This window comes from Cnephaeus nilssonii (genome assembly GCF_951640355.1).
Source record: "Cnephaeus nilssonii genome assembly, chromosome: 11".
NCBI classification, from domain to species: Eukaryota; Metazoa; Chordata; class Mammalia; order Chiroptera; family Vespertilionidae; genus Cnephaeus; species Cnephaeus nilssonii.
The window spans coordinates 17,092,994-17,109,475 of record NC_137082.1 but is presented as its reverse complement, the minus strand read 5'-3'; the positions used below and the strand labels follow the sequence as shown (position 1 = coordinate 17,109,475).

Here is a 16,482-nt window from a genome sequence, read left to right as displayed (position 1 = left end):
CAGATGGGATGTCTTTCTCCACACTTTCAGATTATTTATGATATTATGGTATTAAATTCACATTTTAGGGCTGCTTGTTGGATTTTAAGGCCACTGACCTTATTGTTTCTTCGTGAAATTTTGAAAAGTTTTCCTGTGCTTGTCAACAGCCTTAATCATAAGAATTAACTGTTCAGGTTAACCAGACTACACAAATGCCTGCTTTATCCTTGAATTATCTTTGGTATTATCCTCACGTTTTTGGCAAAACTGATATATGTGGCTACCATGTAGGTTTTATATTTCTGAGTCTAAAGTTATCATTTAGTGTAGTGAAGTTAAGTTCCACAGTCTACTTTTTTTTTTTTTTTAAGAACATACCTCAGGGCTGGCCAATATGCATAAGGTTTAATTAGATATCTTGATAATTTTACATCTGGGAACAGTTTCCCTTTGTGGAAAACCTCAATGCATGAGCGGCTGACATTTTTGTGTCTTGTTGGTTTAGGTGAGATGTCCACAAGCATTGTGATTTTTCAGAAACTTCTGTGAGCCTCACTTTATCCATCCACAAAATGGGAATAATTATTTTGATATGTGCTTACTGAGCATCTGCTCTGAGCCAGCAGTCATTAGGTGTTGGAGAAACAACAGTGGACAAAGTAGACAATGTTTGCGCTCCCCTTTCTTTCCCAAATGATGTCATGAAGTACAAATTCAATAATGAAGGTGAAATTATTTCGGAAACTGAACCACCATGGAAATAGAGAAATGCGTATGATGACTTTCAGCTTTTCATTGACTGTTTCAGAACACCACATTGATGTGGCTGGATGGGGTGTACCCTCCAGTCTTTTGTGAAGACCATTGCACATTAGGCCCTTGTCTAATATTTAAGTCCATTTTCTGACCACTGCAACTCTGGAACTCAAGAGGTTGCCATTGTGTCATGTCATATCTTGGTTTAGTGCCAAGCCACCAGAAAGAGTCACCTTGGCTTGCTGTTTCCACCTTCTAGTGACCCCCTGATGTCCAGCTTTGTTGTTCCCTTGCCTCTGACCTCCTTGATTTGTCCATAGTTGTCAAGGCAATTGGCCACTCTTTCTGTTCTGGAATTCTCTGTCTGCTCACCTTCTGTGGCACCCTTTTCCTTGCTCCTTTTTCTTCCATTCATGATCCTTTGATGACTTCTTTTTCTATACTTGCTCTCTGAAGGAATCTTGAGTTCCCCGTAATTTCTTGTTCCATTCCCTTCTTTTTCGTTCCCTCCCCTCCTTCTCTGGGAAACCCCATTCATACATGTCTCATACTGTCCCCTGTTTGCTTATGACTCTCCTGATACTCTCTGTCCCCAGAGGCATTTGCACCCATGTTCACATAGGCAGCATGCTTCCCTTGCAAAGCTCCACATGCAATTCAGACTCAACATGTCTTCAATAGAGAACACACTGCATTCTCCCTCTCATGTACTTTTCAGTCTCTGTTCTGTTTCCTGGCACTTCCATCCCCCGAGTCATCTCAGCACTGTTCAATGCGTATCCCCTTCACATATTCACTGTTCTGCTTTTCCTCATTCCTGCCTTCATCTCTTCTTTATGCAACTCTTGCTATGTGGTGTCCAAGGCCTAGGCTCTTGGATGTCAAAACAGTGTCTTAGCTTGGATCACCCTTCAGAAGCGGGTCCTGGTCGAGTGTTCAATTGCAGGTAGTTTTTTGGGGGAGGTAGTTCAAGGAAATGCTGGTAGGAGAGTAGATGTTGGTGGGCTGGAGCCAGTTATACTGACTTAGTGGACCTAACTGTGCCCATCTCTTCCTAAATTCATGTCCAGCAAGGCCATGTTGGTAGCTTGAAATAGACCATAATGGGACTACTTACACTCACAGAAATTGGCCCATGGCCACAAATGAAGACTCTCCATCCCTCACCCCCAGAATTGGTTGTTAAACGTTTCTCAGCATTGTTTTGGGAGCAGGGAATTAAAACAGGGAAGGGCAGAGTCGATAAAGTGTGCTTTATCATGAGAGTTACACTGTAAACAACTAGAGTGGGATCCCAGTGAAGAAAACTCTGGAATCCAGGTTAGAATATACACCTCAAAGTCATCCCACTGGAGCAGTGAGGTATTAATATACTACTTCCTACCAGTTACTGGCTGAGGGCTACCCTTGAGGCCCAGTAAAATCCAGTAGCCAGAGGAAGTACAACAGTAAAGCCTAAGGGGGTGCAGGAGGTATAGGTAATGGCTGATTAAGACACTGAGCACCCAGATTAGTAAAGGCAAATTAGTGATGTGTGGTTATTATCTTTTTCTCCCCAGACCTTGACTTCATGGATCTCATAGGGGAAGACCGACAGTGGACGTTGGGGAGGAAGTTAATGCAGGTGAATGACACTCTGACTTCAGAAGACACAGACCTTCGGAGCAGCAAGAACTGCACTGAACCAGGTAACTTGACAGCTGCACTTTGGGCAGTGGCTTCTGTTTTCTCTGCTTTTGGCTAAGGAAGAGCTGGATGCCATGTTTTTTCTTTAAATTCTAATCCAGAGAGACTTTAAGGACATTTAGGGCAAATGTCTAAGAAACTCAAAGGTGAGACCCCAGGGGACCATGCAGTTGTGTTTGTACCTCTGCATTCTTAGGGCAGCTGAAGAAAAGGTAAGTCAAAGTCATGGGAAATACAGTGATAGGGAGCCCAGTCATCACCTTTGTTATGGGAAATAATGGAGCCAGACGTGACATGGTGACCAGCTCCAGGATGTTGGGTTCAGCTATGTGTGATGGAGGGCTTGCTTCTGTTTGCTGGTGTGGGAGCTGTGGTTTAGGGAGGTGAAGTGGTCTCTCTGTATCATTGCTCACTGTATCAAAAAATGCCTTTTTCAAGGTGACAGATATAGAGAATGATGCACATTAAAAGCCACTGCGAGAGAGGAAATGACTCAGTTTACAGGTAGAAAGGAAGATGTCCAGGATTTTATAAAGAGCATGAGCCCGGCACCTGCTGGTGTTGGCAGGAGTGGGGGCTGGGAGGAGAGGGAAAGCGGGGAGAGGAAAGGCTTTAGGAGGGCAACGGGAGGAGTAAATGAGAACTCATCATGTTGTGTAGAGCTGGTCCACGAAGAACAAGGACCCAGCAGGCACATTCTTGATGTCCGCATCTGTGGACTATGGGGACTGGACTTGATTTCTGGGGTCCTTGGCTCTGAACCGGATTTTGTATGGAAGGCAATCATGCTTGAACCAGGAAGGGTCTTGTTCAATCCCTGACATATCCAGGGCCTGCCCGGAGCCTCTCTCCTTCACTAAGCTGCTTGGACCAACCCAGATGGTTGTGGCCATTCTGCTTTTGAATGTGTTTTTTTTTTTTAATGTAAAATGTCTCTCACTGTACTGTTTAATATGGGCAATCAATGGTGACTTAATTAAAATGAATTCAAATTATATACAATAAAAAAATCCAGATTCTCAGTTGCACTAGCCACACATCAAATATTCAAGAGCTGTTTGGGGCTCGTGGCTACCATTTGAACAGCACCAATGATAGAGCATTTCCATCGTCTATTAGATAAACTGGTCTAGAAGGTCCATTTGTCGCCTGTCTTTCTAGCTCAAGGATATAGCATGTATGTGTAAATCTGAGAGGCCCATCTCTAACTTGGGTTTTGGGATTACACTCACCTGAGTGGGAATACTGGCTTAGAAACTTGGAAGCTGTGGGCTTTGGGTCAGGTTCTCTAAGCCTTTGCTTGCTTCTCTGTGAAACTAAGTAATTATTTTAACCTTTCATATTTGCTCTGAGAATTGGTAATGAAGTAATAAAGTATTACCAGTTTAGTGCTCTGCATATGGTAGCTCCACAGGAGGAGCTCACTCAGGAACTCCCACTGTGGGCTTGGGGCAGCCCTCCTTCCATTGCAGGCAGGTCACGAAGTTACATTCTCCAGCCCCTCCTCATGGGAATGGGCAGATACTGCACGTCTGTCTGTTCAGTCAACAGGTCACTTCCTCCGGTGGCCCAGGTCTGGGCAGTCAGCTAGGTGTGCAGAGAGGCTCAGGCGCCACCTGCAAACACAGACAGGTTGGAAGATCTCACTCAAGGCACCTCCGAGGAATCCCCTGTTTCTATAAGGATGTGATCAAAACATTGCCGCAGACTCACATCACCACCAATTGTCTTGGTCTTCTTTCCAGAAGACTGTCAGAAGACTGCTTCTCGGTGTTCACAGAGTGGATATTTTATGAAAACAGTTGAGAATCCAAGCACTCGTGAGAGCTTGATTTAGAATCAAAATTTAATAGTATTCCTCCTCTTTACCTCTAACTGACGGTATGGTGAGAGGAGTTGGAATGAGCCAGTGGCAGGCCCATTTTCAGCATGCTGCCCAGCTTCCCTGGAGAGGCCAAAGCGGCCCTGTACGCAATGAATATTATTTCTACTGGTTGGATGTGGTGGTGTCTGCTCTCAAATGTCTTAAATGTAGGGACTAGGAAGTGAGTCAGGTGGATTGTTGATGGACCTTCTTCCTCTTTGTGATGATGTCAACTGAGCAGTCACGATGGTGATGCATCAGGGTGGCATGTGTGCTTGAAGGGTGGCTATTGACTCAGGACCTGAGCCCTTGGGGTGCCAGCATTTGCCATGACCAGGTGAATAATGGTGCCAGGTCACAGGAGTTAATTAGGCTCTTGTCACAAAGTGCACCTAGTGCCACGTGGGATGTCACAGGGCTTCTCAGACTGTTCTCAGAACCCCTGGCTTTAGATGCCATTAGAGGAGGTGAAGTGTATTCTCTGGGGCATGGGGCTGGTTTACTCCCTAGATGTCAATTTCCTTACCTATGAAATAGACCTGCAACTGGTTTATCTCTCCGATTCCTTCCATTGCACAAATTTAGTTATGCAAGAAATTTCCAGAACAGTCACAAAAACTTCCACCCCAAGATGCCCCCACTCCGCTTCCCTTAAGAACTTCTTTGTGCTTCCATGTCATACCACAGTCCTCCTCCCTTTCCCTCTCCACCTCTGCCTTTGCCTCCTCATTTCCATCTTCTTCTTTCCTTCTCTCTCCCTCTTCTTCCTTCTGAAAACCGGGAGTCCCAGCACGCGGCCAGGGGACGGCCAGGATGCAGGATGCAGGGTTCCCCTCTATAAAGTGGCAGTGCCACCTTGTCCAGGTGGCTCAGTTGGTTGGAGAATCTTCCCGTACACCAAAACCATTGCAGGCTCAATTCCAGGTCAGGTCATATACCTAGGTTGTGGGTTCGATCGCCAGTTGGGGCATGTACGGGAGGCAACTGATCGATGTTTCTTTTCTCTCTCTCACTTCCTGTCTTCCTAAAATCAATTAAAAGGTATATCCTCGGGTGAGGATTTAAAATAGATAAGGTGGCTGTGCTGTCTGTGGTTGGTGTGGCAGCACTGAGATTGCACACTCTCCATGTGATAGCTGCCACTTTAAAGACATGTTGCTTTGTACAGTCTGGATTTTTATTTTAAATGACATTCTTCCCTTGCTGCTAAAGACATGGTTTTGGTGGAAATTTGTAATTTTTTGCCTCTAGAACTGCATGAAAAAAGGCTGACCTCTGGGCTCCAATCTTTCTGCAGTTTTTCTTGCCCTCTGTGAAATTTTAAGGTTGTTTTCTTAGCCTAACTGCCAGTTCCATCTGAAGCCTGGAAACATTGTTTTTTGGTAAATAACACTTGACACTGTTTACTCAGATGACCTATTAAGAGAAATTTGACTGGATAAATTTGAGTCACGGAAAATTAAGTTACCTAAATGTAGTACTGAGAGTGGTGGATAACTGTAGCAAAAATGATTATTTTGTACTATTTATTTGTACACTTTGCAGAATTTTATTTATGCACTTTGCCGTCTGTCTCCAGAAAAATCTATCATCTTTTGGACTTTAGTTATTTGATATTTTAAGGAAATGAGCTTTTCCTTAGAGTGCCTCTTTCAAATAAACTTTGGAAGGAAAGAAGCTGTTTAAAATGATAGCCTTTGGCAGGGGCTTCGCTCTGAGATTACTGGAGTCTCCTGATAAAGAGCTCGGCTTCCTGTACATGCCTGGCTTAGTTGGATCTAAGGTCTTTGAAGATGGAAAGACATGCTGGGTCTGAGCAGCAGGACCAAGCAGATGCTGCCAGGGCACTGACCCGAAGGGTCCGTGTCAGGAATGTTCACTGGATCAGGTGTAGACTGGAATGGCCATAAACCACATCATCTGTTGAATGTGCATAGAGGAAAGAAGCCAGAGGTCCCTCCAAGAATAGGAATATGGGCCAAGTAAAAAAGATGAATGTGGCCCATGAGCAAGAACTGGAGGCCAGGCACAGATTGGCAAGCAGGGAAGACTGGTCTAGGGTGCAAGTCGTGAGCAAAGTAAGTGTTGGGATCCTACTGTTTTTGAATGTAAACCATAACATCAGCATACATACAAAGCATGATGGGTCCAACTCTCTCATCTTTTACATGAAAAAAGAGGGGTCCAGAGGGGATAAACGATCTCCCATGGTCACGGGGTTTGTCAGAAGCAGAGTAGGGTCCCCAACTACCACATGTAGAAATTCAATGTATATTGATAATTAGATAGAAAAATCTGACCTTTTTATGATCTAGAGTATTACTGTCCTGTGGAAACATAATGCAAACTACAAATATAATTTTAAATGTTCAAGTAGTTTTATTTACAAAGTAAAAAGAAGCAGGTGAAATTAATTTTAATATATTTTATTTAACCAAACATATCCACAATAGGAGGAATGACACATATCCAGCACCCCAATGTTTTATCCCTAGGTTTGAACTCAGAAAGAACTAAGGTTTGTAAAAAAAAGTTGTAAAAATCTCTGCTTTATTATACTAGCTCACATCACTTTTACTAACTTCCCTCTGCACTTGTAATTTTTATGATTCAAATAATAGCTGCTGACATTAAGTGGAAGCGTTAGAAACTCACTGTGATCTGCTCTTCAATTTGTATCTAATTTTTTTACTGAATTAGTTAGACAAGGTAATAGTAGCTGCTGTAGCAGATAAGTCCTTCAGATTTGGGAATTTAACACACAAGAAGTTTACTTTTTTCTTATGTGAAGTTATGATTGGTAAGGTGGCTCTGTTGCAAAAAGTGGTCCACGGACTTGGGAGCCTTCCATTTCGAGGTTTTTCTCATCCTCACACCTGGTTTCCTAGGTTGCTGTGCTTCTCTGCTTTAAGAGGAAAGAGCTTGGAGGATTTCGAGTAGCTGGGTTTTATGGACTGGGCTCTCACTCCTGCTCACATTCTATTGGTCAGGACTCAGGCACATGACAACTTCTAATTGCAAGGGAGGCTGGGGCATCTCCATTAGCAGAATGCCCTGGAAGAAGAGAAGGCAGGTTTGGTACACAGCTACATTATTTCCTCCCAAACTTGTTCCTTTAAAACACACACACACAAATATTTCCATTTTCCTTTATACTTATTACAAAAGCAATCTACTCCCTCTATAGAAAAATTATAACCCAAATTTACATCTTCTGAGACTGGCCTAGCTCTTGGCTTAACCTTTATGACTTTCACTTGGTCAAAGCGACACAATTCATTTTTTCTTTGCACTTGGGGAAGGTCATAAGTGAGATAGAAATTGTCCTAGGTGGGTCTGTTTGCAGATTGCATCTTTCCTTTGTATATACAAGAAGTCCAGGAAAATAATGAATGTTTGAGTATAGGTGAAGTCATCGGCAATAAGGTGGAAAGAGCTTAGGCCCAGAGTAAATCCTACATCTCAGTTCCATCACTTTCTGCCTGTGTGATGCCGGGTGAGGTTCCTAAATTCTTTGAACCTCATTTCCACCATCTCTGAAGTGCAGATTGAAGATGCCTACTTCACAGAATTGTGGTACTCATGAAGCGAAGTTAGCTTTGTGAAAGAGCTGGAACCTCAATTAGAGTCTGTATTTAATAAATGATAGCAATATTATCTTTGTGATCAGAAATATAATGGAGGGTAGACCAATGGCGATCATTTACAGGGACTTTCCTACTCTGAGGCACACTGAGGGATTATGAAGAGTGTCTTAAGGATGGACAGGTCATGTAGTTCAGCACCCATGCAACATTCTTATAGCTGTGCGAAGGGATTAACTAGGCGGCGTCTGACAATGCCGTTTGCTGGCCTCAGAGGCCACTATGTAGACAAGCAGGATGAAATAGGGAGTGCAGGACTTTGTACTTCACACTGAGAAGAGTTTTAAAGCCTCAAGATTCAGGAGAAAGGTTCAGACACTATTTAATTTCTCCAGCTTCAACCTCCCTTTAGGACTTTCGTTGTTGTTAATTGAGGCATTCTTTAAAACCCTGTTCTTTTAAAGCAGCTTAGGTAGCCTCACCCAGTGAACAGTGCCCGGAATCTTCCTGAAATGCAGGTAAAGGATCTTAAGCTCTGCTCTCCTCTGCTCTTAGATGTGTCGGTGGGCCTGCCCGTTTGCAAAGCACTTGAGTCTTTTCAGAGCAGTTTCACAGGCATTACCTCATTGGAACATATGTGGCCCTTGGGATAAAAATATCTGCAGGTCAGGAATGACCATATTATTGATGGAAAGTTAGACTGAGACCACAGCAAGTTGAGAATTCATCGTCATAAATGTGGAAAGAAGTTTAGGAATTATTCCTCTACCAAGACGGAGCTGAGTAGTTGCAACACAGACCACAGGGCCTGCAAAGCCTAAAATATTTACTCTGTTGCCCTTTATAGTCTGCTGCCTGTCCCTGCTTGAGGTCCCAGGACTGGTGCCTCATGTAGCCTGGAGGGAGGTTGAGGCAAGGATGACATTTACACCTCCCTCTCTAGCCTCTCTGACCCTTCCTCCAGACGGTGCCTGGGCCATATGAAAACTAAGGTTCTGTGTGACTCAGGTACTCCACTCTCCTCACTCCCACCCCCACACGCAGACACACAATAAAAAACCTTCAACATTTGTCTGCCCTTGTGTTAGGGATTTGTCTAAAAGAAGAAGAGTAAATACTCATCCCCGAAAACTGCTTGAAAACCAGTGGTCTGGACTAACTTCTTATTCCAGACCAGTGGTCCAAGCCTCCATATACCTTGGAGTTGCTTCTCTCTTGGGTCAGAGGGTGAAGCATCTGCATGGGGTTGGCTGCAGTGACACCATCAGCCCATGTCACTCGTGGGTCGTTTCTCCAGGGCTCGTTGTGCAGGCGCTGAAGCAGTGAGCAGTAAGCTCGCTGTGTGTGGAGGCCACGGGCATTGGAACAGACGCCACGGGTCAGCTCGTGGGGAAACCTCCTCCTGGCCCCAACTGTACCCCGTGGCTGATCTGTGTGGCCTATGACAGTGACGACTGCTTCTTCCCTGAGCAGGTGTGGCCTTGGCTGTATCTCCAGCCCTGTGGGGGTTCCCTCCTGCCTGGCCCAACTTCTCAGTCATTCCTGGAGCAGCAGTGTGCATGGAGTGACTAGACACTCTTTCTTGAGCTACACATGCAGAAATTGTCCCGTTCCATAGATCATCTTATTTCACTGATGAAACCAGGACGAGACCTAGAGGTATGAATGGACCTCTGTGCCCAGGGACCAGCGCTTGCATTTCCAGACTCTCCAACCTCTGGACACAGGCTGGGCTGTGTCCCCTCATTTTGTGTGTGGTGTCAGCCTTAAGTCACAAGCGCAAATGAGGGTTGCACATGTGGGCACCTCTGCCCTCATCTGAGTGCTTTCAGGTAGAGGCAGACAGCAGTTCTGAGAGTGGGACAAGCCAGCAGCAGCAGCCCTGGGAGCTTGTCAGAAATGCACATTCCCGGGCCCGCTGAGAGCCTCTGGGTCAGAACCTCTGGGAAGCGGGCCCAGCCACGTGGGTTCTCACAAGCTGTCCAGGGGCTTGTCAGGGGCACTCAAGTGTGAGGAGCCCCGGCTTAGCTCTTTGGAGTCACCTGGGCAGATTTTCAAGCCAGGTCCCACCCCACTCAGTCAAGACACCTGAGTCCCTGGAACTGGGAACCGGGCATCAGTGGTTTGAAAGTCCCCCGGTGATACCAGGGTTGAGACTACCGCTTGAGACCCCCTCCAGGCGCTGGCTGGCTCTGCAGAGCTGGCCCTGGGAGGAAGCTAGCTGGGCCTGCAAGCAAGTCAAAACCCATCTCCTCCTGCCACTTAACAAGCAATGTCAGTGCAATAAGACACCGAACCTATCAAGCTGTGGGTTCCTCATTCATTCAGCACTCCTCACGACCCTCACCATAGTCATTTAATTTTTAACTCCATCTTGGGGGTCTCTGGGGTTTTTTCCTAAAATTTCCCCCCTGAGAAACACTAGGATGGAGTTTCACCCCGGCTGCATTTTAATATGCATGCGAGTATATGAGAGTCCTTCTTCCTACCAGTGGAGCTAAGCTTGCCTTCCAGAACTTGTTGGTTGCCCAGCACTCACCTCTCCCACCAACACTCTCCCTCATTCTCAGAAGCCTGGGCGGCCAAGGTCCAGGGCTGACACTAGGCCAGAGGGCAGGGCCCTGGGGAGCTGACCGCCTCTCCTTGCAGCACTCTGGCCCTGACTATGACTCTCCCAGGCCTGAGGGGGACTCTGGGGACTTCAGGGTCGGATGAAGGCCTGGTCTCCCTCCCTAGAGGCATTTGGCAGCCTTTCCATGCCTCAAGCTTTTTACAACAGCCTCCAAGGGCAATCGGGGCAGTGGGTCTGAGGGAAGGGGAGGGCTTGTCTGAATTGACTCACTGAGTATGTTTTCTACAGACCACACACTTGGGCATCAGTCACCAAGCCTACTGCTTCACTTTAACTGCAGGATCTCCATGGCCTGGGCTGAGGGCCACTCCTCCAGTTAGCATACCCTGGGGCAGGCTCCATCTAAGCCCATGACGGTGCGCATTCCATTTGGAGAGTAAGTTTAAATATGTGCATGTCTAGATGATCATATTGGTGCTACTGAGGTCCCCGATATAGTATTACACCATTAGTTTGGCAGAAATGTCTCTAACAGAACAAATAAAGCCCCTGAATTAAAGATTAGCATCTTTCTTTACAAGCCAACTCAGAACAAAATGGACATCAGGCCAGCCCAGCGGCTTGTCCATCCCTGCCAAGCCTGTGTGCACAGAGCCCAGTCTGGGCTTCCCAGCCCTGAGCCTGCGGTGGGACCTCAGGCTCACCCAGCATCTACTTCACCGGGATCAGGGACACTGGGCTGAGAAAGGAAAAAGAACAGGCGACAGACCACAGGGGCAGGCCACTTTGGAAGGAGCAAAGGACCGGGGTCCAAGGAGTCAGGGTGGACTCATTTAGCCTCTGGTACCTCAGTTGCTAAGTGGGCGCTCAAGAGTACCCACCCTGTCTTGGCGTTGTTGGGAGAACCAGAACATGAGGTATAGCCACGTTTTATAACTGCAAAGTGCTTCTGGGTGTAGTTAGGGATGCAGACCATGGTCTCACATACCTGGAGAGGAGTCCTGACTTTGACATCCATGGGTTTTGGGACCCTGGACCAGTTATATACCATCTCAAGGCCTTGGTTTCCTCCCCTGTGAAGTGGGGATAATTCATGGCACAAGCAGAAAGGGTGGCCATAAAGACTCAGCAGAACAAATTGTGTAAAGTTCTTAGGGCACAGCAAACGTGCAGCAACCCATGAATGGATGCTCACTTCTTAAGCTCCCACTATGTGCTCCTCCTGAGGGGGTCTCACAAACAGGGCCCCAATTACTCATGCATAGGAGAGTGTGATTATTCATGCATGGATTAGGGTGTGGGGATTTTACTGTGGGAGAAGAGTAAAACAAATCTGACATGTACTGATACAAAAGTAGAAAGTACAAATACTTTAATTGTCAAATTGTACGTGCAGATCACAGGAACAGCTTGTCAGCATCACGTAAGCCTCCTGGTGGATCTCTCTTTGAGAATGGGATTCCACTTATGCTGAACTCTTGTTTATCTGTCCTGGGAAAATCCGTAGAAAAATCACTGAGGATGGGAATTTTGGTCATTTAGACGGAGTTTGCAAGGTTGAGTGTACAGAATGGATCTCAGCGGAAGCAGGAAGAGAAAGTGTAAGGGCAAGGAGAAGGTGGAAAAGAAGTGGGGCTTGTTCTGGGCTCAGTTCTACCCCCTTTCACCATCTAAGTCTGCCTTTTGGATCCCCTCAAGTCAACTTTTTGGCAAAAACATGACCTGTGTTCCATGGGCAACTGTCCTTCCATATTCCCGGAACAGGAGGTTTTCCCACTGCCTGCTCCATTGTGACCACAAATACAAAGCAAGTTATATTTTAATGCAGAGGAAGTAAAGTTGTAGCACAGCTATGCCTACCCCTCTGTGAGGTGTTTTTATCCAGTGACCCTAGTTTTAAGGGCCCCTTTGCAGGAATCATTTGTATGCATGGCTCACAAAAGGATGTTCCCTTTAATGGGACCCAGGCCAAAGAACTTGGTGCCTGGTAGCTCTGCTTAGTGGTCCCCACGGGTACAGAATCTCTCAGTAGTTGCCATTATGAACCTAGAATTATCGTCCTGTCAATGCCACAATTTCATGGGCTATTACTTTAAAATTTTGCAACCCCTCTCCCTGTCCAGTCTCAATCTTGTCTTTATGTGCTTTGTATATATTTTTTGCTCTGCATTTTATGAACATTTGCAAATTCACAGAAAAACTGGAAGAAGTATACAGTGAACAGCCACAGACTCAGTATCTAGATTCTGTAATTTCCATTTTATTATACTGTTATTACCACATGTTTACTTATCTGTTCAACCCTATACCCATCCATCAATTTCTCCTATATTATTTTAGTGGTGGATTTCAATGTAATTTGCAGAAATAAATACACCCCCTCTAACATACTTTAGCATGCATACCTTTAACTAGTTTATTGGGGTTCTTTTGGGGGGGTAGCATTTATAGGCAATGAAGTGCATAGGTCTTATATGTACCATCAGTGAGGTGTGACATATGCATACACCAGTGCTCCCAACCTTGTCAAGATAGAAGATATATTATCTCAGGAAGTATCCTCATGCCCCTTCTCAGGAAATCCCCAGCCCAGTCCACTTTCCACACAACCACTCCTCTGATTTTTATCACCATCGATTAGTTTATGCCTGGTCTAGAACTTTAAATACACGAATCATACAGTATATACTCTTTATGTAAGCCTTTTTTCTCAGCATGCTGCTTTTGAGATTCATTCATTCAGGTTTTTGTGTGTAGATACATTCTTGACTCTTCACGTACACACACATATAGATAGATATCTGTGCACACAGTTTACATATACTAGTATGTCAAATGTTAATATGTCGGGTGTATTTTTAGTTGGGATGTTGGTCACTTATCTTAGATACTTATTTTAGGTCAACTTTCAAACAGACTCTGTGCGGTCTGGAAAAGTAGTTGGAGCTTTATTTGACCAGACGAAGGCAGTCATCCTTAACTCCCCTCTCGCTTCCTGCAGCGCAGAAGCATGAACTGGACTCAGAAACCTTGTGGTGGGTTGTGGGAAGGGGAGGGGAGGAAAGAGTAAGAAAGAGTGGGAGGGGAAGAGGAAGGGTGATCTTCCTCATCCTTCTATCATAACCCGTTGGGCCACTCGAGATGCAACACTGCCCATTTCGTTTTTTCAGTTATAACAAGGAATGGGAGAAGAACTGAGCAGGTGGAGAAAACGATCCGAGTCTCTGAGTAAACAGTTGGCTGCATTCTGCTGGGGGAGCTGCTCCCAGGGCTCAGGAGGACCCTGCGACACTTCCCTGCTGGAGCTGGGCACACTCCTCGTCAAAAACACAGCGTCAGAGAGAGGAAGGCATTGTCTCTCCAAGGACCTGCATTGGGAACCGGAGGCCTGGTTAGGGAAGGGACCAGCCCCACACTAAAGTGGGAACTGTGTGTGGGTTAGGGTCTTGGAAAGGGTGAGACCCTCGATTTCCCAAAGGAGCTCTGTCCAGGCAGAACTCTTTGTTGGCATGGGGTCCTCATTTGTTTCCCTGTGTTCCTTGTTTACCTGCCAGTTTCCGACACACAAGTCAGTTGAGAGTAGTTAATTGTGATGCACAAACAACTTGTACAATGAAGGCACACCCTTGGCAACCATTCATTTCTTGCTGTGATCACCAAGTCCCTTGACTCACTTTTGGTTCTCTTAGAAGCAGATGCTGAGATAAGAATTTGGGTACATGTAGTTTATTTGGGAGGTAAGCCCAGGACATACCAGTAGGGCAAGTGAGACAGAGAGGGAGGGCAAGGCAACCAATGCAAGGGGTGTCATCAGCCAGTTACCACTGGGGGCAATGGGGCTTACCCTCCTGGGGCCCTTGGGATAGAGTATAGAAGATACCTCAGAGTTCTTCCACACACAGATGAGGGAGCTGGGCTGTGTATACATCAGCGTCCCTCAATCATTTGGAGGGCTGACCCCAGGGGTGGCAATGCCCTGGCACATCCAGCTTGTTCCTCCTGCAGGTAGAGTAGCGCCCATGACCAGAGACAGCCAGCAGGTGAAGGAGTGCAGGTGCTGGCAGCTGGAAGTTGGGCCAGTGTGCACCGGAGAGTTAGGACAGGGTGGGTCAGTGGGGCATGGACAGTGTTTGCTCAACACCTACTTCCCCTTTTCTAACTAAGTGATTTCCGTGTCATCTCAAATAGGTTGGAAAGTGCATCCTAACCCAGGAAGATGGGTAACAGCACTCTGCACTTCCTCTGTGTGTGCATGGGTTTGTCTTGCTAGGCAAAGGCATTTGGACTCACCCCACTAGTTTTCACTGCCTCGTCATGTGTGCCTGTACAAGTGCTGATGGCTCACCAAGCAGAGGGCTTAGGCTGGGTGAGCTGAGGAAGCCTTTCAGGCCAGAGTCTGGGAAACATTCCTTCCCTCCTCACTCATCTTTACTGCCTCCATTCATGTGGGGGACTTCTGGGGACCCCAGGGGGGCTCAGAACCTGTCATTGAAAATGGAAAAAAAGGGGGGGGGGGAGAACACTAACAAAATCCTGTCTAAGCTTCTTCTGCAAGAAAACAGAACCCTTTGCTCACCAGGCAGGGGCTCACCAGGCAAGTGTTGCTGGGGCCAGGGGCTTGGAACTTATTTAAGCTCAGGGAGAAAACCCAATTTGAGCCCTGAGTAGAAATTGGAAAGTGGGGTGTCACTATAGATGTGGGGCGCATCCTTTAGCCTCTGCATATGTGTTATTTTAGGAGCACACACTGGCTTTTCTGGCTCTGGCGTCAAAAGCAAATGTGTCCATATCCTCTGGCAACTTTAGTCCCTCACTGGGCTCTGTCTTGTGTGAAATGGAATCTGTATGTCACATAAATCATCTTTCAGAGTGACTAGTTATGTTTAAAGTAGAGAACCCTTTAGCCCTGCTATTCAGATCCTACATGGTTTCATATTTCCAGAGCCCCCAAATGTGGGACTTCCAAAAGCTTCCAGAAAAGACACATCCAACTTTGTGTTGTTCTTCAGCCCAAAGCCTGGCACAATAGGAGGTAATTCCACACTGAAACTGGAGGCATCTAGACCCCTTGAAGGCTGTGGAATACAATTTGTAGCCCTAGAGGAAGGACTGTATCCTAGGGTGTTCTAAAACACCCCCACAAGCACATTGATCTTTCTCTCAACATGAAATGGCTCTCTTTTCTCCTCTTGACTATGGCTGGCCTTCATGATTCATTTCTAACAAATACATTGTAGACATAGAAGTTATGTGATTTCCAAAGCTGGGTCAAAAATGGCAATACAGCTTCCACCCATCTATCTATCTATCTATCTCTCTCTCTCTCTCTCTCTCTCTCTCTCTCTCTCTCTCTCTCTCGGGATGGTTGCTCTTGGAACCCAACCACCATACAGGAGAAAGCCCAGATGTCATGGAAGGCTACTTGTAGGTGTTCTAGTCGACAGCCACCCCCCCCACAAGGTCCTAGCTGATCGCTGACAGCCAGCATTGACAACCAGACATGTGAATGAAGACCCCTTCTAGATGACCCTAGCCCTAGCCACCATCAGACTGTAACCACATGAGCCCAAATGAGAAATGCCTAACAGAGCCCAGTCACCCCCAGAGCCAGGAGAGAGAATAACAAAAATGATGGGTGCTGTTTTGCATTGCCAGTTTGGGTTGCTTTGTTCCGCAGCCATACTGACTGGTACATGCATACACTCACAGTCATACTGCTGAAGGACTTCTGGGCCAGTTAAGGATCTCCACTGTTCATCGCTCACTCTTTTTGTCTGGTGCAGTGACTCACTTCTTGCTTCCTAGGAAATCGGTATGTGGGGAGAAGAGACAAGGGCAGGCATGTTTGTTGGATTCCCGGATTCTCCAGCTGGCTTGCCAACTTGGCGTCCTAGAAGCCGTGTGAGGTTTCCAGCTGTTTTGACTTGAACAGGTTGGGGATTGAGGGCCTGTTTCAGGTCTGGCTGTGAGCAGTGGGGACAGCAGCTGCCGCCTTTCTCCATTCAGAATTACAGCAGCGGCGGCAGCTGTGGGAAGCA

At 46.3% G+C, this 16,482-nt stretch overlaps 1 protein-coding gene across 1 annotated transcript in view; it reads left to right on the top strand.

The window, feature by feature from the left end:
• Positions 1–16,482, top strand: part of SLC24A3 (solute carrier family 24 member 3) — a 496,588-nt gene that overhangs the window by 77,788 nt on the left and 402,318 nt on the right. The window contains exon 2 of the mRNA XM_079784858.1: positions 2,298–2,426. Within this exon, the coding sequence (XP_079640984.1) occupies positions 2,298–2,426 (129 nt within the window). The remainder of the gene's footprint in view (positions 1–2,297; positions 2,427–16,482) is intronic.